Source organism: Salvelinus fontinalis, chromosome 6 (assembly GCF_029448725.1).
Source record: "Salvelinus fontinalis isolate EN_2023a chromosome 6, ASM2944872v1, whole genome shotgun sequence".
In the NCBI taxonomy this organism is placed as follows: Eukaryota; Metazoa; Chordata; class Actinopteri; order Salmoniformes; family Salmonidae; genus Salvelinus; species Salvelinus fontinalis.
The window spans coordinates 6,561,447-6,589,414 of record NC_074670.1 but is presented as its reverse complement, the minus strand read 5'-3'; the positions used below and the strand labels follow the sequence as shown (position 1 = coordinate 6,589,414).

Here is a 27,968-nt window from a genome sequence, read left to right as displayed (position 1 = left end):
CCTTATAAATAGCCTCCTTTGAACAGTGGACAGATTACACATACATTGGACTCCATAGAAAGTAGTAATATTTTCCATTTGCATTGAGCCTGTCCATCTGCGTGGAAGGAACCATGAGGTGTTTACAGGTCTCCAACCAAGGCCTGGAAGAAAGGATCCCTTCCTATGAGGAACTGGAAAAGCTGGAGAATGAGGAGGCTGGGGACAGACCCAAATGGGACAACAAGGCCCAGTACATGCTGACTATCGTAGGTTTCTGTGTGGGACTGGGGAATGTCTGGCGCTTCCCGTACCTTTGCCAGAGCCATGGGGGAGGTAGGTGTTGTTGAGTGTGTTGTTGAAGAGTAGGGTTGCAGAATACCAGTAACTTTCCTAACATTCATGGGTTTTCCAGAAATCCCGGTTTGATAATTCCCTTAATACAGAGGTTAATACAGAGGTTAATACAGAGGGGAATACAGAGGTTAATACAGAGGTTAATACAGAGGTTAATACAGAGGTTAATACAGAGGGGAATACAGAGGTTAATACAGAGGTTAATACAGAGGTTAATACAGAGGTTAATACAGAGGTAAATACAGAGGTTAATACAGAGGTTAATACAGAGGTTAATACAGAGGTTAATACAGAGGTTAATACAGAGGGGAATACAGAGGTTAATACAGAGGTTAATACAGAGGTTAATACAGAGGTTAATACAGAGGTTAATACAGAGGTAAATACAGAGGTTAATACAGAGGTTAATACAGAGGGGAATACAGAGGTTAATACAGAGGGGAATACAGAGGGGAATACAGAGGTTAATACAGAGGTTAATACAGAGGTTAATACAGAGGTTAATACAGAGGTTAATACAGAGGTTAATACAGAGGTTAATACAGAGGTTAATACAGAGGGGAATACAGAGGTTAATACAGAGGTTAATACAGAGGTTAATACAGAGGTTAATACAGAGGGGAATACAGAGGTTAATACAGAGGTTAATACAGAGGTTAATACAAAGGTTAATACAGAGGTTAATACAGAGGTTAATACAGAGGTTAATACAGAGGTTAATACAGAGGGGAATACAGAGGTTAATACAGAGGTTAATACAGAGGTTAATACAGAGGTTAATACAGAGGGGAATACAGAGGTTAATACAGAGGTTAATACAGAGGTTAATACAGAGATTAATACAGAGGTTAATACAGAGGGGAATACAGAGGTTAATACAGAGGTTAATACAGAGGTTAATACAGAGGTTAATACAGAGATTAATACAGAGGTTAATACAGAGGGGAATACAGAGGTTAATACAGAGGTTAATACAGAGGTTAATACAGAGGTTAATACAGAGGTTAATACAGAGGTTAATACAGAGGTTAATACAGAGGTTAATACAGAGGGGAATACAGAGGTTAATACAGAGGTTAATACAGATATTAATACAGAGGTTAATACAGAGGTTAATACAGAGGTTAATACAGAGGGGAATACAGAGGTTAATACAGAGGGGAATACAGAGGTTAATACAGAGGTTAATACAGAGGTTAATACAGAGGTTAATACAGAGGTTAATACAGAGGTTAATACAGAGGGGAATACAGATGTTAATACAGAGGTTAATACAGAGGTTAATACAGAGGTTAATACAGAGGGGAATACAGAGGTTAATACAGAGGTTAATATAGAGGTTAATACAGAGGTTAATACAGAGGTTAATACAGAGGTTAATACAGAGGTTAATACAGAGGTTAATACAGAGGGGAATACAGAGGTAAATACAGAGGTTAATACAGAGGGGAATACAGAGGGGAATACAGAGGGGAATACAGAGGTTAATACAGAGGTTAATACAGAGGTTAATACAGAGGTAAATACAGAGGGGAATACAGAGGTTAATACAGAGGGGAATACAGAGGTTAATACAGAGGGGAATACAGAGGTTAATACAGAGGTTAATACAGAGGGGAATACAGAGGTTAATACAGAGGTTAATACAGAGGGGAATACAGAGGTTAATACAGAGGGGAATACAGAGGGGAATACAGAGGGGAATACAGAGGTTAATACAGAGGGGAATACAGAGGTTAATACAGAGGTTAATACAGAGGTTAATACAGAGGGGAATACAGAGGTTAATACAGAGGTTAATACAGAGGTTAATACAGAGGGGAATACAGAGGTTAATACAGAGGTTAATACAGAGGTTAATACAGAGGGGAATACAGAGGTTAATACAGAGGTTAATACAGAGGTTAATACAGAGGTTAATACAGAGGTTAATACAGAGGGGAATACAGAGGTTAATACAGAGGTTAATACAGAGGTTAATACAGAGGTTAATACAGAGGGGAATACAGAGGTTAATACAGAGGTTAATACAGAGGTTAATACAGAGATTAATACAGAGGTTAATACAGAGGTTAATACAGAGGGGAATACAGAGGTTAATACAGAGGGGAATACAGAGGTTAATACAGAGGTTAATACAGAGGGGATTACAGAGGTTAATACAGAGGTTAATACAGAGGTTAATACAGAGGTTAATACAGAGGTTAATACAGAGGTTAATACAGAGGTTAATACAGAGGTTAATACAGAGGGGAATACAGAGGTTAATACAGAGGGGAATACAGAGGTTAATACAGAGGTTAATATAGAGGTTAATACAGAGGTTAATACAGAGGTTAATACAGAGGTTAATACAGAGGTTAATACAGAGGTTAATACAGAGGTTAATATAGAGGTTAATACAGAGGTTAATACAGAGGTTAATACAGAGGTTAATACAGAGGTTAATACAGAGGGGAATACAGAGGGGAATACAGAGGTTAATACAGAGGTTAATACAGAGGTTAATACAGAGGTTAATACAGAGGTTAATACAGAGGGGAATACAGAGGTTAATACAGAGGTTAATACAGAGGGGAATACAGAGGTTAATACAGAGGTTAATACAGAGGTTAATACAGAGGTTAATACAGAGGTTAATACAGAGGTTAATACAGAGGTTAATACAGAGGTTAATACAGAGGTTAATACAGAGGTTAATACAGAGGGGAATACAGAGGTTAATACAGAGGTTAATACAAAGGTTAATACAGAGGTTAATACAGAGGTTAATACAGAGGTTAATGCAGAGGTTAATACAGAGGTTAATACAGAGGTTAATACAGAGGTTAATACAGAGGTTAATACAGAGGTTAATACAGAGGGGAATACAGAGGGGAATACAGAGGTTAATACAGAGGTTAATACAGAGGTTAATACAGAGGTTAATACAGAGGTTAATACAGAGGTTAATACAGAGGGGAATACAGAGGGGAATACAGAGGGGAATACGAAGGTTAATACAGAGGTTAATACAGAGGTTAATACAGAGGTTAATTCAGAGGTTAATACAAAGGTTAATACAGAGGTTAATACAGAGGTTAATACAGAGGTTAATACAGAGGTTAATACAAAGGTTAATACAGAGGTTAATACAGAGGTTAATACAGAGGTTAATACAGAGGTTAATACAGAGGGGAATACAGAGGTTAATACAGAGGTTAATACAAAGGTTAATACAGAGGTTAATACAGAGGTTAATACAGAGGTTAATACAGAGGTTAATACAGAGGTTAATACAAAGGTTAATACAGAGGTTAATACAGAGGTTAATACAGAGGTTAATACAGAGGTTAATACAGAGGTTAATACAGAGGGGAATACAGAGGTTAATACAGAGGTTAATACAGAGGTTAATACAGAGGTTAATACAGAGGTTAATACAGAGGGGAATACAGAGGTTAATACAGAGGTTAATACAGAGGTTAATACAGAGGTTAATACAGAGGGGAATACAGAGGTTAATACAGAGGGGAATACAGAGGTTAATACAGAGGTTAATACAGAGGTTAATACAGAGGTTAATACAGAGGTTAATACAGAGGTTAATACAGAGATTAATACAGAGGGGAATACAGAGGTTAATACAGAGGGGAATACAGAGGTTAATACAGAGGTTAATACAGAGGTTAATACAGAGGTTAATACAGAGGGGAATACAGAGGGGAATACAGAGGTTAATTCAGAGGTTAATACAGAGGTTAATACAGAGGTTAATACAGAGGGGAATACAGAGGTTAATACAGAGGTTAATACAGAGGTTAATACAGAGGTTAATACAGAGGTTAATACAGAGATTAATACAGAGGTTAATACAGAGGTCAATACAGAGGTTAATACAGAGGGGAATACAGAGGTTAATACAGAGGTTAATACAGAGGTTAATACAGAGGTTAATACAGAGGGGAATACAGAGGTTAATACAGAGGTTAATACAGAGGTTAATACAGAGGTTAATACAGAGGTTAATACAGAGGTTAATACAGAGGTTAATACAGAGGGGAATACAGAGGTTAATACAGAGGTTAATACAGAGGTTAATACAGAGGTTAATACAGAGGTTAATACAGAGGGGAATACAGAGGTTAATACAGAGGGGAATACAGAGGTTAATACAGAGGTTAATACAGAGGTTAATACAGAGGGGAATACAGAGGTTAATACAGAGGGGAATACAGAGGTTAATACAGAGGTTAATACAGAGGTTAATACAGAGGTTAATACAGAGGTTAATACAGAGGTTAATACAGAGGGGAATACAGAGGTTAATACAGAGGTTAATACAGAGGTTAATACAGAGGTTAATACAGAGGTTAATACAGAGGTCAATACAGAGGTTAATACAGAGGGGAATACAGAGGTTAATACAGAGGTTAATACAGAGGTTAATACAGAGGGGAATACAGAGGTTAATACAGAGGTTAATACAGAGGTTAATACAGAGGTTAATACAGAGGGGAATACAGAGGTTAATACAGAGGTTAATACAGAGGTTAATACAGAGGGGAATACAGAGGTTAATACAGAGGTTAATACAGAGGTTAATACAGAGGGGAATACAGAGGTTAATACAGAGGTTAATACAGAGGTTAATACAGAGGTTAATACAGAGGTTAATACAGAGGGGAATACAGAGGTTAATACAGAGGTTAATACAGAGGTTAATACAGAGGTTAATACAGAGGTTAATACAGAGGTTAATACAGAGGGGAATACAGAGGTTAATACAGAGGGGAATACAGAGGTTAATACAGAGGTTAATACAGAGGTTAATACAGAGGTTAATACAGAGGTTAATACAGAGGTTAATACAGAGGTTAATACAGAGGGGAATACAGAGGTTAATACAGAGGTTAATACAGAGGTTAATACAGAGGTTAATACAGAGGTTAATACAGAGGTTAATACAGAGGGGAATACAGAGGTTAATACAGAGGTGAATACAGAGGTTAATACAGAGGTTAATACAGAGGTTAATATAGAGGTTAATACAGAGGTTAATATAGAGGTTAATACAGAGGTTAATACAGAGGTTAATACAGAGGGGAATACAGAGATTAATACAGAGGTTAATACAGAGGTTAATACAGAGGGGAATACAGAGGTTAATACAGAGGTTAATACAGAGGGGAATACAGAGGTTAATACAGAGGTTAATACAGAGGGGAATACAGAGGTTAATACAGAGGTTAATACAGAGGTTAATACAGAGGGGAATACAGAGGTTAATACAGAGGTTAATACAGAGGTTAATACAGAGGGGAATACAGAGGTTAATACAGAGGTTAATACAGAGGTTAATACAGAGGGGAATACAGAGGTTAATACAGAGGTTAATACAGAGGTTAATACAGAGGTTAATACAGAGGGGAATACAGAGGTTAATACAGAGGGGAATACAGAGGTTAATACAGAGGGGAATACAGAGGTTAATACAGAGGTTAATACAGAGGGGAATACAGAGGTTAATACAGAGGTTAATACAGAGGTTAATACAGAGGTTAATACAGAGGTTAATACAGAGATTAATACAGAGGTTAATACAGAGGGGAATACAGAGGTTAATACAGAGGGGAATACAGAGGGGAATACAGAGGTTAATACAGAGGTTAATACAGAGGTTAATACAGAGGTTAATACAGAGGTTAATACAGAGGTTAATACAGAGTTTAATACAGAGGTTAATACAGAGGGGAATACAGAGGTTAATACAGAGGGGAATACAGAGGTTAATACAGAGGGGAATACAGAGGTTAATACAGAGGTTAATACAGAGGTTAATACAGAGGTTAATACAGAGGTTAATACAGAGGTTAATACAGAGGGGAATACAGAGGTTAATACAGAGGGGAATACAGAGGTTAATACAGAGGGGAATACAGAGGTTAATACAGAGGTTAATACAGAGGTTAATACAGAGGGGAATACAGAGGTTAATACAGAGGGGAATACAGAGGTTAATACAGAGGTTAATACAGAGGTTAATACAGAGGGGAATACAGAGGTTAATACAGAGGGGAATACAGAGGTTAATACAGAGGTTAATACAGAGATTAATACAGAGGTTAATACAGAGGGGAATACAGAGGTTAATACAGAGGGGAATACAGAGGTTAATACAGAGGGGAATACAGAGGTTAATACAGAGGTTAATACAGAGGTTAATACAGAGGGGAATACAGAGGGGAATACAGAGGTTAATACAGAGGTTAATACAGAGGTTAATACAGAGGTTAATACAGAGTTTAATACAGAGGTTAATACAGAGGGGAATACAGAGGGGAATACAGAGGTTAATACAGAGGGGAATACAGAGGTTAATACAGAGGTTAATACAGAGGTTAATACAGAGGTTAATACAGAGGGGAATAAGCAGGAAATACGGACGTTTTGGGAAAGTTACTGTAATTTTGCAACCCTGTGTTTCTTTATGTACATACAACAGCAACAGATAACCCCTCCTCCACCCTGCTTCTTGTTCTGTTCTCAGGTGCATTCATGATCCCTTTCCTGATCCTGCTGGTTCTAGAAGGTGTTCCTCTGCTCCATCTGGAGTTTGCTATTGGTCAACGTCTAAGGAAAGGCAGTGTAGGTGTCTGGTCTGCCATCCATCCATACTTGACTGGCATTGGTAAGCAAAACACTCCATAGGAATTTAGACATGGGTAAAAATAGACCAAATCTCATTGGGCCACGGTGTTGTGTTATGTTCCATAGGCATTGGATCCATGTGTGTGTCCTTTCTGGTCAGCCTGTACTACAACACCATCATGGCCTGGGTGATGTGGTACTTCTTTAACTCCTTCCAAGATCCGCTGCCTTGGAGCCAATGTCCAGTCAATGCCAACATGACAGGTAAGTCATCCATAGATAACTGAGCTATAATGATGGAAAATTATTAACTTTATACACACCCCTTATTTCGTTACCTGTAACTCTGTCTTCAATTGCCTCATTCTATTGTATTTTACCATGTGAATGAATTAAATGAACTTTACCCAGGCCTGGTGTCAGAGTGTGAAAGAAGCTCTCCAGTGGATTACTATTGGTACAGAGAGACCCTGAACACCACCCCAGACATAGGTAACACAGGTGGGCTACAGTGGTGGATGGTCCTATGCCATGTGTCTGCCTGGGCGTTGCTGTTTATCTGCATAAGTCGAGGCATTGAGACTACTGGGAAGGTACGGCATAACCTCTGGACAGCAAATCACTTTATAACAGCAGCAGCTGTCAATGTCAAAATGATCACGGTTATGTTTATAGGCACTTGGTTATTGAAGCGCTGAATCAAGGTTTCCTTTTTATGATATTATAGCCATATACAAAACATGACAGAATGATTTGTTTTACTAAACTGAACAAAAATATAAATGCAGCATGCAACAATTTCAACAATTTTACTGAGTTATAGTTCATATAAGGAAATCAATTCATTGAAATAAATTCATTAGGCCCTAATCTATGGATTTCACATGACTGGGCAGGGGCGCAGACATGGCCCGCCCACTTGGGAGCCAGGCACAGGCCCAGCCAATTACACGTATCTTAAGCCGATTGGGCATACTGCCATATTCTCTAAAATGACATAGTGGTTTATGGAAGATAAATTAACATTAAACTCTCTGGCAACTGCTTTGGTGGCCATTCCTACAGTCAGCATGCCATTTGTACGCTCCCTCAAAACTTGAGACATCTGTGGCATTGTGTTGTGTGACAAAACTGCACATTAGCACAAGGTGCGCCTGTGTAATGATCATGCTGTTTAATTAGCTTCTTGATATACCACACCTGTCAGGTGGATGGATTATCTTGGCAAAGGACAAATGCTCACTGACAGGGATGTAAACAAATGTGTGCACAACATTTGAGAGAAATAAGCTTTTTGTGCATATGGAACATTTCTGGGATCTTTTATTTCAGCTCATGAAACATGGGACCAACACTTTACATGCTGAGTTTATATTTCTGTTCAGTTTATATATGCAATAAAGCATGTTACCAGAGCGCTCAAATGACCCAGCTGTTTTTAATAACAGCTTTGTTGACCTTTCTGACACCACTTTGACAGTGTAAACAGTTGTAGACAGTGTTCACGTTCTAATTTTAAAGTATTTTATATATTTTTATTGCATATTGTATTATATACTGTATATACAGTGTATGTCACCATGGTGCAAACCTGGACAGAAAACTGTTGTAGTTTGTAGTTTATTTGAAAATACCAACTTTTCAAACACTCGAGGTAGACAAATATAGTTTATATAGAGTTTCAGCTAAAAGACAAACAAATGTAGTATTTTGAATACCTCTCAGAAAACCAAATCATATTTGAAGGTATTTGAATATATGGCTGTCAAATATTTGATGAAGAATCCCAAAAAATAAAACAGTTAGTTGAATTAGTCCAAATATTTTATTATAAGCACGTGGTTTGTAGGGCTCTTAGATATGAGTCTTAATTTAGCCTCTAACCTAGAATGAAATACACGAGGGACAAGGAACCACCTCAGCATTAGAGTAGACCACTTTTGCAGCTTTAAAAGAACAAATATATATTTTCATAATGAGTGAGACAGAAGGTAGTACTGTAACACATGATATTAAGTTATTATACTTGTGTAGTAACTTTGCCATTAATACAACAAGAACATTGACTTTGACAGTTGTTTTATAATTGCATAATAACGGAGTTATTACATAAGTGGAATAAGGAACAGTCACAATTCCTCTCGTGTACAGTAGTTACAAAAACACTCAGGTCATTGATATGCGATTAAAATGCAATTGACAAAGTATTGTGTAACAACATGCTAATAAAATGTTGTTCCAAAAGTAATTAAAGTTTATTACACAGGTACAAGAACAGTTTAATGGTAAGTGTTACTGAGAAAGCTAACAGTAACAAAGTACGGCCATTAAATGTCAAAAGGAAACTAAATGTCCCAACTACAGACAATGGAGGTGGAAAATCATGTGAGTTTGTATTCTGAGTAAACTATCCCTTTAAAGATGGTATAGTGTGTGTTTGACAACAAGAACACTTGCCCTCAGATGGACAAAGAGGTTCGAAGTTGTTTTTGCTAAGCATTCAACTTGCTGTTAGCAGTGTTTGCAAATGGCTTTGAATTACTCTGCAGTATTTTCAGGTATCATAAAATGATTGGCAGCTTTCAACCTTTTCAGTAGCATGTTGAAGGAGTAGTTGAGCATGTTACGAATCCCGCCGAGGATGGTGCCTCTTCCCGTTCGGGCGGCGCTTGGCGGTCGTCGTCTCCGGCCTACTAGCTGCCACTGATCCCCTTTTCTGTTTTCATTTAGTTTTGTCTAATTGGTTGCACCTGTTTTGTGTTTAGGGTTAGTGAGCTATTTAAACCCAGTTGGCCCGCCGACTTTTGTGCGGGCTTGTTATTCTGTTTTGTGGTGTTTGTTATAGTGTGGATTTTGTCCTAGTTATTTTTGGACTGTATCTTGACGCGCCCTTTTGTTGTGTGGCGTAGCCGTCTCATTTATATTCTGTTTGGAATATTAAAATATCCACTTGCTCGGAACTACCCTGCTCTCTGTACCGATTCCAATGGTGAATGAAGGAGTCAGGCGCAGAGAGCAGGGTAGTTCCGAGCAAGTGGATATTTTAATATTAGGCTGTGTATATCACCTCAATATTACCCTGTGGTCTCCTCCCATTAGGCTGTGTATATCAACATTACCCTGTGGTCTCCTCCCATTAGGCTGTGTATATCAACATTACCCTGTGGTCTCCTCCCATTAGGCTGTGTATATCAACATTACACTGTGGTCTCCTCCCATTAGGCTGTGTATATCAACATTACCCTGTGGTCTCCTCCCATTAGGCTGTGTATATCACCTCAACATTACCTTATGTGGTGCTGACCATCTTTCTGATCAGAGGCTTGACCTTGAAAGGCTCTTTGAATGGAGTGAAGTTCCTCTTCACCCCAGACGTGAGTAGTTAACATTACTATCCCGTCATCGAACACAAGTATTTATGCAAAGTATATGATATTCCAAGTTCAGCCACAGATCCAGATCCACAAAGAGTGCATCTAAGGCCTTTTAGCTAGCGTTAATATATGAGATAGTATGATAGAATCAAAACGACACGCCTAACAACATTTCTCTGGGTGTGTGTTTCTCCAGATGAATGAACTAATGAACCCAACTACTTGGCTTGATGCGGGTGCCCAGGTTTTCTATTCATTCTCTTTGGCCTTTGGAGGTCTTCTGTCTTTCTCCAGCTACAACTCAGTGCAGTAAGTCCATACTTCTTGCTAATAACTACTAAATGACTTGTTGTTCACAACCCGGTTGAGACACTAAATCAATTCAAGACATATCATAACTTGTACATAACCACTGCAAGCTTAGGACCCAGTCCTACCTACCTCAACGTGAGCACGCTTAACTTTCATCATAAAATATTTCATTGACATTAATGCAGCCAAGATTTATGCAAAAGTTAAAGTGATGCTGCAATATATCTGGTTTAGATTCAAGCCTTATGGCTGGTTTCTGATGGGGTACGACAGTTGAACTAGATTCAAACCTTATGGCTGGTTTCTGATGGGGTACGAGAGTTGAACTAGATTCAAACCGTATGGCTGGTTTCTGATGGGGTACGACAGTTGAACTATATTCAAACCGTATGGCTGGTTTCTGATGGGGTACGACAGTTGAACTATATTCAAACCGTATGGCTGGTTTCTGATGGGGTACGACAGTTGAACTAGATTCAAACCTTATGGCTGGATACTGATGGGGTACGACAGTTGAACTATATTCAAACCGTATGGCTGGTTTCTGATGGGGTACGACTGTTGAACTAGATTCAAACCTTATGGCTGGATACTGATGGGGTACGACAGTTGAACTAGATTCAAACCGTATGGCTGGTTTCTGATGGGGTACGACAGTTGAACTAGATTCAAACCTTATGGCTGGTTTCTGATGGGGTACGAGAGTTGAACTAGATTCAAACCGTATGGCTGGTTTCTGATGGGGTACGACAGTTGAACTATATTCAAACCGTATGGCTGGTTTCTGATGGGGTACGACAGTTGAACTATATTCAAACCGTATGGCTGGTTTCTGATGGGGTACGACAGTTGAACTAGATTCAAACCTTATGGCTGGATACTGATGGGGTACGACAGTTGAACTAGATTCAAACCGTATGGCTGGTTTCTGATGGGGTACGACAGTTGAACTAGATTCAAATCTTATGGCTGGTTTCTGATGGGGTACGACAGTTGAACTAGATTCAAACCGTATGGCTGGTTTCTGATGGGGTACGACAGTTGAACTATATTCAAACCGTATGGCTGGTTTCTGATGGGGTACGACAGTTGAACTAGATTCAAACCTTATGGCTGGATACTGATGGGGTACGACAGTTGAACTAGATTCAAACCTTATGGCTGGATACTGATGGGGTACGACAGTTGAACTAGATTCAAACCTTATGGCTGGATACTGATGGGGTACGACAGTTGAACTAGATTCAAACCTTATGGCTGGTTTCTGATGGGGTACGACAGTTGAACTAGATTCAAACCTTATGGCTGGATACTGATGGGGTACGACAGTTGAACTAGATTCAAACCTTATGGCTGGATACTGATGGGGTACGACAGTTGAACTAGATTCAAACCTTATGGCTGGATACTGATGGGGTATGACAGTTGAACTAGATTCAGCCCTTATGGCTGGTTTCTGATGGGGTACGACAGTTGAACTATATTCAAACCGTATGGCTGGTTTCTGATGGGGTACGACAGTTGAACTATATTCAAACCTTATGGCTGGATACTGATGGGGTACGACAGTTGAACTAGATTCAAACCTTATGGCTGGATTCTGATGGGGCACGACAGTTGAACTAGATTCAAACCTTATGGCTGGATTCTGATGGTGCATGATAGTTGAACTAGATTCAGCCCTTATGGCTGGTTTCTGATGGGGTACGACATTTGAACTAGATTCAAACCTTATGGCTGGATACTGATGGGGCACGACATTTGAACTAGATTCAAATCTTATGGCTGGATTCTGATGGGGTACAATAGTTGAACTAGATTCAAATCTTATGGCTGGATTGTGATGGGGCACGACAGTTGAACTAGATTCAAACCGTGTGGCTGGATACTGATGGGGCATGACAGTTGAACTAGATTCAAACCTTATGGCTGGATTCTGATGGGGTACGACAGTTGAACTAGATTCAAAACTTATGGCTGGATACTGATGGGGCATGACAGTTGAACTAGATTCAAACCTTATGGCTGGATTGTGATGGGGCACGACAGTTGAACTAGATTCAAACCTTATGGCTGGATTCTGATGGGGTACGACAGTTGAACTATGTTCAAACCTTATGGCTGGATTGTGATGGGGTACGACAGTTGAACTAGATTCAAACCTTATGGCTGGATTCTGATGGTGCATGATAGTTGAACTAGATTCAGCCCTTATGGCTGGTTTCTGATGGGGTACGACATTTGAACTAGATTCAAACCTTATGGCTGGATACTGATGGGGTACGACAGTTGAACTAGATTCAAATCTTATGGCTGGATACTGATGGGGTACGACAGTTGAACTAGATTCAAACCGTATGGCTGGATACTGATGGGGCACGACATTTGAACTAGATTCAAATCTTATGGCTGGATTCTGATGGGGTACAATAGTTGAACTAGATTCAAATCTTATGGCTGGATTGTGATGGGGCACGACAGTTGAACTAGATTCAAACCGTGTGGCTGGTTTCTGATGGGGTACGACAGTTGAACTAAATTCAAACCTTATGGCTGGATTCTGATGGGGTACGACAGTTGAACTAGATTCAAACCTTATGGCTGGATACTGATGGGGCATGACAGTTGAACTAGATTCAAACCTTATGGCTGGATTCTGATGGGGTACGACAGTTGAACTAGATTAAAACCTTATGGCTGGATACTGATGGGGCATGACAGTTGAACTAGATTCAAACCTTATGGCTGGATTGTGATGGGGCACGACAGTTGAACTAGATTCAAACCTTATGGCTGGATTCTGATGGGGTACGACAGTTGAACTATATTCAGCCCTTATGGCTGGATTGTGATGGGGTACGACAGTTGAACTAGATTCAATCCTTATGGCTGGATTCTGATGGGGCACGACAGTTGAACTAGATTCAGCCCTTATGGCTGGATTCTGATGGGGTACGACAGTTGAACTAGATTCAAACCTTATGGCTGGATTCTGATGGGGCACGACAGTTGAACTAGATTCAGCCCTTATGGCTGGTTTCTGATGGGGTACGACAGTTGAACTAGATTCAAACCTTATGGCTGGATACTGATGGGGTACGAGAGTTGAACTAGATTCAAACCTTATGGCTGGATACTGATGGGGTACGACAGTTGAACTAGATTCAAACCTTATGGCTGGATACTGATGGGGCACGACATTTGAACTAGATTCAAATCTTATGGCTGGATTCTGATGGGGTACGACAGTTCAACTAGATTCAAACCTTATGGCTGGATTCTGATGGGGCACGACAGTTGAACTAGATTCAAACCGTGTGGCTGGTTTCTGATGGGGTACGACAGTTGAACTAGATTCAAACCTTATGACTGGATACTGATGGGGCATGACAGTTGAACTAGATTCAAACCTTATGGCTGGATACTGATGGGGCACGACAGTTGAACTAGATTCAAACCTTATGGCTGGATTCTGATGGGGCACGACAGTTGAACTGGATTCAAACCTTATGACTGGATACTGATGGGGCATGACAGTTGAACTAGATTCAAACCTTATGGCTGGATACTGATGGGGCACGACAGTTGAACTAGATTCAAACCTTATGGCTGGATTCTGATGGGGCATGACAGTTGAACTAGATTCAAACCTTATGGCTGGATTCTGATGGGGTACGACAGTTGAACTAGATTCAGCCCTTATGGCTGGATTCTGATGGGGCATGATAGTTGAACTAGATTCAAACCTTATGGCTGGTTTCTGATGGGGTACGACAGTTGAACTAGATTCAAACCTTATGGCTGGATACTGATGGGGTACGACAGTTGAACTAGATTCAAACCTTATGGCTGGATACTGATGGGGTACGACAGTTGAACTAGATTCAAACCTTATGGCTGGATACTGATGGGGTATGACAGTTGAACTAGATTCAGCCCTTATGGCTGGTTTCTGATGGGGTACGACAGTTGAACTATATTCAAACCGTATGGCTGGTTTCTGATGGGGTACGACAGTTGAACTATATTCAAACCTTATGGCTGGATACTGATGGGGTACGACAGTTGAACTAGATTCAAACCTTATGGCTGGATTCTGATGGGGCACGACAGTTGAACTAGATTCAAACCTTATGGCTGGATTCTGATGGTGCATGATAGTTGAACTAGATTCAGCCCTTATGGCTGGTTTCTGATGGGGTACGACATTTGAACTAGATTCAAACCTTATGGCTGGATACTGATGGGGCACGACATTTGAACTAGATTCAAATCTTATGGCTGGATTCTGATGGGGTACAATAGTTGAACTAGATTCAAATCTTATGGCTGGATTGTGATGGGGCACGACAGTTGAACTAGATTCAAACCGTGTGGCTGGTTTCTGATGGGGTACGACAGTTGAACTAAATTCAAACCTTATGGCTGGATTCTGATGGGGTACGACAGTTGAACTAGATTCAAACCTTATGGCTGGATACTGATGGGGCATGACAGTTGAACTAGATTCAAACCTTATGGCTGGATTCTGATGGGGTACGACAGTTGAACTAGATTCAAAACTTATGGCTGGATACTGATGGGGCATGACAGTTGAACTAGATTCAAACCTTATGGCTGGATTGTGATGGGGCACGACAGTTGAACTAGATTCAAACCTTATGGCTGGATTCTGATGGGGTACGACAGTTGAACTATGTTCAAACCTTATGGCTGGATTGTGATGGGGTACGACAGTTGAACTAGATTCAAACCTTATGGCTGGATTCTGATAGTGCATGATAGTTGAACTAGATTCAGCCCTTATGGCTGGTTTCTGATGGGGTACGACATTTGAACTAGATTCAAACCTTATGGCTGGATACTGATGGGGTACGACAGTTGAACTAGATTCAAATCTTATGGCTGGATACTGATGGGGTACGACAGTTGAACTAGATTCAAACCGTATGGCTGGATACTGATGGGGCACGACATTTGAACTAGATTCAAATCTTATGGCTGGATTCTGATGGGGTACAATAGTTGAACTAGATTCAAATCTTATGGCTGGATTGTGATGGGGCACGACAGTTGAACTAGATTCAAACCGTGTGGCTGGTTTCTGATGGGGTACGACAGTTGAACTAAATTCAAACCTTATGGCTGGATTCTGATGGGGAACGACAGTTGAACTAGATTCAAACCTTATGGCTGGATACTGATGGGGCATGACAGTTGAACTAGATTCAAACCTTATGGCTGGATTCTGATGGGGTACGACAGTTGAACTAGATTAAAACCTTATGGCTGGATACTGATGGGGCATGACAGTTGAACTAGATTCAAACCTTATGGCTGGATTGTGATGGGGCACGACAGTTGAACTAGATTCAAACCTTATGGCTGGATTCTGATGGGGTACGACAGTTGAACTATATTCAAACCGTATGGCTGGTTTCTGATGGGGTACGACAGTTGAACTATATTCAAACCTTATGGCTGGATACTGATGGGGTACGACAGTTGAACTAGATTCAAACCTTATGGCTGGATTCTGATGGGGCACGACAGTTGAACTAGATTCAAACCTTATGGCTGGATTCTGATGGTGCATGATAGTTGAACTAGATTCAGCCCTTATGGCTGGTTTCTGATGGGGTACGACATTTGAACTAGATTCAAACCTTATGGCTGGATACTGATGGGGCACGACATTTGAACTAGATTCAAATCTTATGGCTGGATTCTGATGGGGTACAATAGTTGAACTAGATTCAAATCTTATGGCTGGATTGTGATGGGGCACGACAGTTGAACTAGATTCAAACCGTGTGGCTGGTTTCTGATGGGGTACGACAGTTGAACTAAATTCAAACCTTATGGCTGGATTCTGATGGGGTACGACAGTTGAACTAGATTCAAACCTTATGGCTGGATACTGATGGGGCATGACAGTTGAACTAGATTCAAACCTTATGGCTGGATTCTGATGGGGTACGACAGTTGAACTAGATTCAAAACTTATGGCTGGATACTGATGGGGCATGACAGTTGAACTAGATTCAAACCTTATGGCTGGATTGTGATGGGGCACGACAGTTGAACTAGATTCAAACCTTATGGCTGGATTCTGATGGGGTACGACAGTTGAACTATGTTCAAACCTTATGGCTGGATTGTGATGGGGTACGACAGTTGAACTAGATTCAAACCTTATGGCTGGATTCTGATAGTGCATGATAGTTGAACTAGATTCAGCCCTTATGGCTGGTTTCTGATGGGGTACGACATTTGAACTAGATTCAAACCTTATGGCTGGATACTGATGGGGTACGACAGTTGAACTAGATTCAAATCTTATGGCTGGATACTGATGGGGTACGACAGTTGAACTAGATTCAAACCGTATGGCTGGATACTGATGGGGCACGACATTTGAACTAGATTCAAATCTTATGGCTGGATTCTGATGGGGTACAATAGTTGAACTAGATTCAAATCTTATGGCTGGATTGTGATGGGGCACGACAGTTGAACTAGATTCAAACCGTGTGGCTGGTTTCTGATGGGGTACGACAGTTGAACTAAATTCAAACCTTATGGCTGGATTCTGATGGGGAACGACAGTTGAACTAGATTCAAACCTTATGGCTGGATACTGATGGGGCATGACAGTTGAACTAGATTCAAACCTTATGGCTGGATTCTGATGGGGTACGACAGTTGAACTAGATTAAAACCTTATGGCTGGATACTGATGGGGCATGACAGTTGAACTAGATTCAAACCTTATGGCTGGATTCTGATGGGGTACGACAGTTGAACTATATTCAAACCTTATGGCTGGATTGTGATGGGGTACGACAGTTGAACTAGATTCAATCCTTATGGCTGGATTCTGATGGGGCACGACAGTTGAACTAGATTCAGCACTTATGGCTGGATTCTGATGGGGTACGACAGTTGAACTAGATTCAAACCTTATGGCTGGATTCTGATGGGGCACGACAGTTGAACTAGATTCAGCCCTTATGGCTGGTTTCTGATGGGGTACGACAGTTGAACTAGATTCAAACCTTATGGCTGGATACTGATGGGGTACGAGAGTTGAACTAGATTCAAACCTTATGGCTGGATACTGATGGGGTACGACAGTTGAACTAGATTCAAACCTTATGGCTGGATACTGATGGGGCACAACATTTGAACTAGATTCAAATCTTATGGCTGGATTCTGATGGGGTACGACAGTTCAACTAGATTCAAACCTTATGGCTGGATTCTGATGGGGCACGACAGTTGAACTAGATTCAAACCGTGTGGCTGGTTTCTGATGGGGTACGACAGTTGAACTAGATTCAAACCTTATGACTGGATACTGATGGGGCATGACAGTTGAACTAGATTCAAACCTTATGGCTGGATACTGATGGGGTACGACAGTTGAACTAGATTCAAACCTTATGGCTGGATACTGATGGGGTATGACAGTTGAACTAGATTCAGCCCTTATGGCTGGTTTCTGATGGGGTACGACAGTTGAACTATATTCAAACCGTATGGCTGGTTTCTGATGGGGTACGACAGTTGAACTATATTCAAACCTTATGGCTGGATACTGATGGGGTACGACAGTTGAACTAGATTCAAACCTTATGGCTGGATTCTGATGGGGCACGACAGTTGAACTAGATTCAAACCTTATGGCTGGATTCTGATGGGGCACGACAGTTGAACTAGATTCAAACCTTATGGCTGGATACTGATGGGGTACGACAGTTGAACTAGATTCAAACCTTATGGCTGGATACTGATGGGGTACGACAGTTGAACTAGATTCAAACCTTATGGCTGGATACTGATGGGGTACGACAGTTGAACTAGATTCAAACCTTATGGCTGGTTTCTGATGGGGTACGACAGTTGAACTAGATTCAAACCTTATGGCTGGATACTGATGGGGTACGACAGTTGAACTAGATTCAAACCTTATGGCTGGATACTGATGGGGTACGACAGTTGAACTAGATTCAAACCTTATGGCTGGATACTGATGGGGTATGACAGTTGAACTAGATTCAGCCCTTATGGCTGGTTTCTGATGGGGTACGACAGTTGAACTATATTCAAACCGTATGGCTGGTTTCTGATGGGGTACGACAGTTGAACTATATTCAAACCTTATGGCTGGATACTGATGGGGTACGACAGTTGAACTAGATTCAAACCTTATGGCTGGATTCTGATGGGGCACGACAGTTGAACTAGATTCAAACCTTATGGCTGGATTCTGATGGTGCATGATAGTTGAACTAGATTCAGCCCTTATGGCTGGTTTCTGATGGGGTACGACATTTGAACTAGATTCAAACCTTATGGCTGGATACTGATGGGGCACGACATTTGAACTAGATTCAAATCTTATGGCTGGATTCTGATGGGGTACAATAGTTGAACTAGATTCAAATCTTATGGCTGGATTGTGATGGGGCACGACAGTTGAACTAGATTCAAACCGTGTGGCTGGATACTGATGGGGCATGACAGTTGAACTAGATTCAAACCTTATGGCTGGATTCTGATGGGGTACGACAGTTGAACTAGATTCAAAACTTATGGCTGGATACTGATGGGGCATGACAGTTGAACTAGATTCAAACCTTATGGCTGGATTGTGATGGGGCACGACAGTTGAACTAGATTCAAACCTTATGGCTGGATTCTGATGGGGTACGACAGTTGAACTATGTTCAAACCTTATGGCTGGATTGTGATGGGGTACGACAGTTGAACTAGATTCAAACCTTATGGCTGGATTCTGATGGTGCATGATAGTTGAACTAGATTCAGCCCTTATGGCTGGTTTCTGATGGGGTACGACATTTGAACTAGATTCAAACCTTATGGCTGGATACTGATGGGGTACGACAGTTGAACTAGATTCAAATCTTATGGCTGGATACTGATGGGGTACGACAGTTGAACTAGATTCAAACCGTATGGCTGGATACTGATGGGGCACGACATTTGAACTAGATTCAAATCTTATGGCTGGATTCTGATGGGGTACAATAGTTGAACTAGATTCAAATCTTATGGCTGGATTGTGATGGGGCACGACAGTTGAACTAGATTCAAACCGTGTGGCTGGTTTCTGATGGGGTACGACAGTTGAACTAAATTCAAACCTTATGGCTGGATTCTGATGGGGTACGACAGTTGAACTAGATTCAAACCTTATGGCTGGATACTGATGGGGCATGACAGTTGAACTAGATTCAAACCTTATGGCTGGATTCTGATGGGGTACGACAGTTGAACTAGATTAAAACCTTATGGCTGGATACTGATGGGGCATGACAGTTGAACTAGATTCAAACCTTATGGCTGGATTGTGATGGGGCACGACAGTTGAACTAGATTCAAACCTTATGGCTGGATTCTGATGGGGTACGACAGTTGAACTATATTCAAACCTTATGGCTGGATTGTGATGGGGTACGACAGTTGAACTAGATTCAATCCTTATGGCTGGATTCTGATGGGGCACGACAGTTGAACTAGATTCAGCCCTTATGGCTGGATTCTGATGGGGTACGACAGTTGAACTAGATTCAAACCTTATGGCTGGATTCTGATGGGGCACGACAGTTGAACTAGATTCAGCCCTTATGGCTGGTTTCTGATGGGGTACGACAGTTGAACTAGATTCAAACCTTATGGCTGGATACTGATGGGGTACGAGAGTTGAACTAGATTCAAACCTTATGGCTGGATACTGATGGGGTACGACAGTTGAACTAGATTCAAACCTTATGGCTGGATACTGATGGGGCACGACATTTGAACTAGATTCAAATCTTATGGCTGGATTCTGATGGGGTACGACAGTTCAACTAGATTCAAACCTTATGGCTGGATTCTGATGGGGCACGACAGTTGAACTAGATTCAAACCGTGTGGCTGGTTTCTGATGGGGTACGACAGTTGAACTAGATTCAAACCTTATGACTGGATACTGATGGGGCATGACAGTTGAACTAGATTCAAACCTTATGGCTGGATACTGATGGGGCACGACAGTTGAACTAGATTCAAACCTTATGGCTGGATTCTGATGGGGCACGACAGTTGAACTGGATTCAAACCTTATGACTGGATACTGATGGGGCATGACAGTTGAACTAGATTCAAACCTTATGGCTGGATACTGATGGGGCACGACAGTTGAACTAGATTCAAACCTTATGGCTGGATTCTGATGGGGCATGACAGTTGAACTAGATTCAAACCTTATGGCTGGATTCTGATGGGGTACGACAGTTGAACTAGATTCAGCCCTTATGGCTGGATTCTGATGGGGCATGATAGTTGAACTAGATTCAAACCTTATGGCTGGTTTCTGATGGGGTACGAGAGTTGAACTAGATTCAAACCTTATGGCTGGATACTGATGGGGTACGACAGTTGAACTAGATTCAAACCTTATGGCTGGATACTGATGGGGTACGACAGTTGAACTAGATTCAAACCTTATGGCTGGATACTGATGGGGTATGACAGTTGAACTAGATTCAGCCCTTATGGCTGGTTTCTGATGGGGTACGACAGTTGAACTATATTCAAACCGTATGGCTGGTTTCTGATGGGGTACGACAGTTGAACTATATTCAAACCTTATGGCTGGATACTGATGGGGTACGACAGTTGAACTAGATTCAAACCTTATGGCTGGATTCTGATGGGGCACGACAGTTGAACTAGATTCAAACCTTATGGCTGGATTCTGATGGTGCATGATAGTTGAACTAGATTCAGCCCTTATGGCTGGTTTCTGATGGGGTACGACATTTGAACTAGATTCAAACCTTATGGCTGGATACTGATGGGGCACGACATTTGAACTAGATTCAAATCTTATGGCTGGATTCTGATGGGGTACAATAGTTGAACTAGATTCAAATCTTATGGCTGGATTGTGATGGGGCACGACAGTTGAACTAGATTCAAACCGTGTGGCTGGTTTCTGATGGGGTACGACAGTTGAACTAAATTCAAACCTTATGGCTGGATTCTGATGGGGTACGACAGTTGAACTAGATTCAAACCTTATGGCTGGATACTGATGGGGCATGACAGTTGAACTAGATTCAAACCTTATGGCTGGATTCTGATGGGGTACGACAGTTGAACTAGATTCAAAACTTATGGCTGGATACTGATGGGGCATGACAGTTGAACTAGATTCAAACCTTATGGCTGGATTGTGATGGGGCACGACAGTTGAACTAGATTCAAACCTTATGGCTGGATTCTGATGGGGTACGACAGTTGAACTATGTTCAAACCTTATGGCTGGATTGTGATGGGGTACGACAGTTGAACTAGATTCAAACCTTATGGCTGGATTCTGATAGTGCATGATAGTTGAACTAGATTCAGCCCTTATGGCTGGTTTCTGATGGGGTACGACATTTGAACTAGATTCAAACCTTATGGCTGGATACTGATGGGGTACGACAGTTGAACTAGATTCAAATCTTATGGCTGGATACTGATGGGGTACGACAGTTGAACTAGATTCAAACCGTATGGCTGGATACTGATGGGGCACGACATTTGAACTAGATTCAAATCTTATGGCTGGATTCTGATGGGGTACAATAGTTGAACTAGATTCAAATCTTATGGCTGGATTGTGATGGGGCACGACAGTTGAACTAGATTCAAACCGTGTGGCTGGTTTCTGATGGGGTACGACAGTTGAACTAAATTCAAACCTTATGGCTGGATTCTGATGGGGAACGACAGTTGAACTAGATTCAAACCTTATGGCTGGATACTGATGGGGCATGACAGTTGAACTAGATTCAAACCTTATGGCTGGATTCTGATGGGGTACGACAGTTGAACTAGATTAAAACCTTATGGCTGGATACTGATGGGGCATGACAGTTGAACTAGATTCAAACCTTATGGCTGGATTGTGATGGGGCACGACAGTTGAACTAGATTCAAACCTTATGGCTGGATTCTGATGGGGTACGACAGTTGAACTATATTCAAACCTTATGGCTGGATTGTGATGGGGTACGACAGTTGAACTAGATTCAATCCTTATGGCTGGATTCTGATGGGGCACGACAGTTGAACTAGATTCAGCACTTATGGCTGGATTCTGATGGGGTACGACAGTTGAACTAGATTCAAACCTTATGGCTGGATTCTGATGGGGCACGACAGTTGAACTAGATTCAGCCCTTATGGCTGGTTTCTGATGGGGTACGACAGTTGAACTAGATTCAAACCTTATGGCTGGATACTGATGGGGTACGAGAGTTGAACTAGATTCAAACCTTATGGCTGGATACTGATGGGGTACGACAGTTGAACTAGATTCAAACCTTATGGCTGGATACTGATGGGGCACAACATTTGAACTAGATTCAAATCTTATGGCTGGATTCTGATGGGGTACGACAGTTCAACTAGATTCAAACCTTATGGCTGGATTCTGATGGGGCACGACAGTTGAACTAGATTCAAACCGTGTGGCTGGTTTCTGATGGGGTACGACAGTTGAACTAGATTCAAACCTTATGACTGGATACTGATGGGGCATGACAGTTGAACTAGATTCAAACCTTATGGCTGGATACTGATGGGGTACGACAGTTGAACTAGATTCAAACCTTATGGCTGGATACTGATGGGGTATGACAGTTGAACTAGATTCAGCCCTTATGGCTGGTTTCTGATGGGGTACGACAGTTGAACTATATTCAAACCGTATGGCTGGTTTCTGATGGGGTACGACAGTTGAACTATATTCAAACCTTATGGCTGGATACTGATGGGGTACGACAGTTGAACTAGATTCAAACCTTATGGCTGGATTCTGATGGGGCACGACAGTTGAACTAGATTCAAACCTTATGGCTGGATTCTGATGGTGCATGATAGTTGAACTAGATTCAGCCCTTATGGCTGGTTTCTGATGGGGTACGACATTTGAACTAGATTCAAACCTTATGGCTGGATACTGATGGGGCACGACATTTGAACTAGATTCAAATCTTATGGCTGGATTCTGATGGGGTACAATAGTTGAACTAGATTCAAATCTTATGGCTGGATTGTGATGGGGCACGACAGTTGAACTAGATTCAAACCGTGTGGCTGGTTTCTGATGGGGTACGACAGTTGAACTAAATTCAAACCTTATGGCTGGATTCTGATGGGGTACGACAGTTGAACTAGATTCAAACCTTATGGCTGGATACTGATGGGGCATGACAGTTGAACTAGATTCAAACCTTATGGCTGGATTCTGATGGGGTACGACAGTTGAACTAGATTCAAAACTTATGGCTGGATACTGATGGGGCATGACAGTTGAACTAGATTCAAACCTTATGGCTGGATTGTGATGGGGCACGACAGTTGAACTAGATTCAAACCTTATGGCTGGATTCTGATGGGGTACGACAGTTGAACTATGTTCAAACCTTATGGCTGGATTGTGATGGGGTACGGCAGTTGAACTAGATTCAAACCTTATGGCTGGATTCTGATGGTGCATGATAGTTGAACTAGATTCAGCCCTTATGGCTGGTTTCTGATGGGGTACGACATTTGAACTAGATTCAAACCTTATGGCTGGATACTGATGGGGTACGACAGTTGAACTAGATTCAAATCTTATGGCTGGATACTGATGGGGTACGACAGTTGAACTAGATTCAAACCGTATGGCTGGATACTGATGGGGCACGACATTTGAACTAGATTCAAATCTTATGGCTGGATTCTGATGGGGTACAATAGTTGAACTAGATTCAAATCTTATGGCTGGATTGTGATGGGGCACGACAGTTGAACTAGATTCAAACCGTGTGGCTGGTTTCTGATGGGGTACGACAGTTGAACTAAATTCAAACCTTATGGCTGGATTCTGATGGGGTACGACAGTTGAACTAGATTCAAACCTTATGGCTGGATACTGATGGGGCATGACAGTTGAACTAGATTCAAACCTTATGGCTGGATTCTGATGGGGTACGACAGTTGAACTAGATTAAAACCTTATGGCTGGATACTGATGGGGCATGACAGTTGAACTAGATTCAAACCTTATGGCTGGATTGTGATGGGGCACGACAGTTGAACTAGATTCAAATCTTATGGCTGGATTCTGATGGGGTACGACAGTTGAACTATATTCAAACCTTATGGCTGGATTGTGATGGGGTACGACAGTTGAACTAGATTCAACCCTTATGGCTGGATTCTGATGGGGCACGACAGTTGAACTAGATTCAGCCCTTATGGCTGGATTCTGATGGGGTACGACAGTTGAACTAGATTCAAACCTTATGGCTGGATTCTGATGGGGCACGACAGTTGAACTAGATTCAGCCCTTATGGCTGGTTTCTGATGGGGTACGACAGTTGAACTAGATTCAAACCTTATGGCTGGATACTGATGGGGTACGAGAGTTGAACTAGATTCAAACCTTATGGCTGGATACTGATGGGGTACGGCAGTTGAACTAGATTCAAACCTTATGGCTGGATACTGATGGGGCACGACATTTGAACTAGATTCAAATCTTATGGCTGGATTCTGATGGGGTACGACAGTTCAACTAGATTCAAACCTTATGGCTGGATTCTGATGGGGCACGACAGTTGAACTAGATTCAAACCGTGTGGCTGGTTTCTGATGGGGTACGACAGTTGAACTAGATTCAAACCTTATGACTGGATACTGATGGGGCATGACAGTTGAACTAGATTCAAACCTTATGGCTGGATACTGATGGGGCACGACAGTTGAACTAGATTCAAACCTTATGGCTGGATTCTGATGGGGCACGACAGTTGAACTGGATTCAAACCTTATGACTGGATACTGATGGGGCATGACAGTTGAACTAGATTCAAACCTTATGGCTGGATACTGATGGGGCACGACAGTTGAACTAGATTCAAACCTTATGGCTGGATTCTGATGGGGCATGACAGTTGAACTAGATTCAAACCTTATGGCTGGATTCTGATGGGGTACGACAGTTGAACTAGATTCAGCCCTTATGGCTGGATTCTGATGGGGCATGACAGTTGAACTAGATTCAAACCTTATGGCTGGATTGGGTTCTTAATGTGTTCTGTCTCTCCAGTAATAACCGTGAACAGCCATTCCAGATTCCCCCTTTAATGTGTTCTGTCTCTCCAGTAATAACTGTGAACAGCCATTCCAGATTCCCCCTTTAATGTGTTCTGTCTCTCCAGTAATAACTGTGAACAGCCATTCCAGATTCCCACTTTAATGTGTTCTGTCTCTCCAGTAATAACTGTGAACAGCCATTCCAGATTCCCCCTTTAATGTGTTCTATCTCTCCAGTAATAACTGTGAACAGGATGCAGTGATCATCTCTATAGTGAACGGAGCCACTGCCGTCTACGCTGCAACAGTCATTTACACCATCATTGGCTTCAGAGCCACAGAGAAGTTTGATGACTGTATTACTGGGTATGTACCTATAGTAGAATTAAACTAGAGTTGTTGCATGAAGATATGAACTAACCTCGAAATAAATGTTTTTGCAGAAATATCCTGACACTGCTGAATACATTTGATCTCCCCGAGGGCAACGTCACTGAGAACAACTATGATCAGGTTCTCCAGAGTCTCAATGGAACACATACAGAAGTCATTCAGGGACTCAACTTGAAGACCTGTGACTTGAATTCTTTCCTTAGTGAGGTGAATCATTCATTTTTATAAAAGGGTAACTGAATGTAAAGTGTTACCAATATTTGTATAAGGTTTGGTGAGATGGATACAACACAAGTGGAGTATATGAGGCTTGCTGTAAATATATCTTAGTTGCTAGGCATCTGATTCATTCTCTCCTTGTCTTGCTACAGGGGGTTGAAGGAACTGGTCTGGCCTTTATCGTGTTCACAGAGGCCATCACTAAGATGCCTGTATCTCCTGTTTGGTCAGTCTTGTTCTTCATCATGCTCTTCTGTCTCGGCCTGTCCTCCATGTTTGGCAATATCGAAGGAGTTCTGGTACCACTTCAGGACCTGGGGGTTTTCCCCAAGAGTTGGCCCAAAGAAGCCATCGCTGGTGAGATGAGACAAAGTTCCTTACACCATTTTGAAGGATGGAAATCCCTTTGTTAAATATCTTTATCTTCTTCTTCTTCTGTTACAGGGACAACATGTGTCCTCTGCTGCTTTGTTGGATTAATATTTGTTCAAGGCTCAGGGAACTACTGGCTGGCACTCTTTGACAGCTATGGCGGGTCCATTCCTCTGCTGATCATTGCATTCTGTGAGATGGTTGGGGTTGTGTACCTCTATGGTATTGATAGGTGAGAAATAAATTCATTCTGTGAGATGGTCGGTGTTCTGTACATCTATGGTATTGAAAGGTGAGTAATACATTAATTCAGTGAGATGTTGGGGGTTACGTTACTCTATGGCATTGACAGGTTAGTATAGAAACAAAATTATGTTGGTCCTTACATTCACCATAGATTCATTAGAGTCTGGGCATTAATGAATGTTGCCTATGTACGTTGTTCTAACAGGTTCAACGATGATATTGAGTTCATGATCGGCCACAAGCCCAACCTCTTCTGGCAGATCACATGGAGATTTGTCAGCCCCACCATCATGTTTGTCATCTTTGTGTTCTACTTTGTCACGAAAGTCCAAGAAACACCAATGTACAAAGCCTGGAATCCTGAATCGGTAACGTTTCACTTTGTTGTCAGTGGCCAAATTAGTTATGAAATTAGGAGATTTCTACTTGCTAATAGTAAATCAACTTGCGTGCACATGTTCTTTATTGGGTGTTTGAAAGGATCTCACTAGACAGTGGCATCAGTAGCCTACAAACACACTTAACAAGGTTATTACCGTTTCTTCACAGGACAACTTCCCTACATTGGAGGAGAAGGAATATCCAACCTGGATCTTTGCTATAATCTTCATCCTGGCAGGAATCCCAGGTCTTTCTGTACCTCTTACGGCTGTTTACAAATGTTTGAGGAACCGCTGCTGCAAGAAGGATAATGAGTTTAAACAAGATGACTTAAACACTATTGCCAAACAAGTTCACCTGACGGATGAGGCTACCAAGAACAAACCAGACATCCCAGAGACAGCAGATGGAAGATAGTGATCAAGTCACTAGTCCCATTGTTGTTTTCATGACAGGCCTCCATTTGTTTACTTCATGCCACTGATAGCTGAAAGGAGTTGATACGTTTGAATGTTTTACACTACAAGTTTTACACTACAAGGTTGTATGGAATG

General features: G+C 41.5%; 1 protein-coding gene across 1 annotated transcript; it reads left to right on the top strand.

Annotated features, from left to right (window-relative positions):
• Window positions 1–27,925, top strand: LOC129856899 (sodium-dependent neutral amino acid transporter B(0)AT1-like). The gene is made up of 12 exons (XM_055924658.1): window positions 1–315; window positions 6,866–7,006; window positions 7,093–7,230; window positions 7,378–7,559; window positions 10,230–10,340; window positions 10,537–10,649; window positions 26,041–26,169; window positions 26,247–26,403; window positions 26,568–26,772; window positions 26,860–27,019; window positions 27,239–27,401; window positions 27,583–27,925. The coding sequence occupies exons 1-12, from the start codon at window positions 114–116 to the stop codon at window positions 27,829–27,831; spliced, it is 1,950 nt and encodes a 649-aa protein (XP_055780633.1). The 5' UTR covers window positions 1–113; the 3' UTR covers window positions 27,832–27,925.
• The last annotated feature ends 43 nt before the right edge of the window (window positions 27,926–27,968 follow it).

Coding starts and splice junctions, on each gene's coding strand:
- LOC129856899 (XM_055924658.1), top strand. CDS start 114: ATGAGGTGTTTACAGGTCTCCAACCAAGGCCTGGAAGAAAGGATCCCT. Junction 26,404..26,567: donor TGAATTCTTTCCTTAGTGAG/GTGAATCATTCA, acceptor GTCTTGCTACAG/GGGGTTGAAGGAACTGGTCT. Junction 27,402..27,582: donor AAGCCTGGAATCCTGAATCG/GTAACGTTTCAC, acceptor GTTTCTTCACAG/GACAACTTCCCTACATTGGA.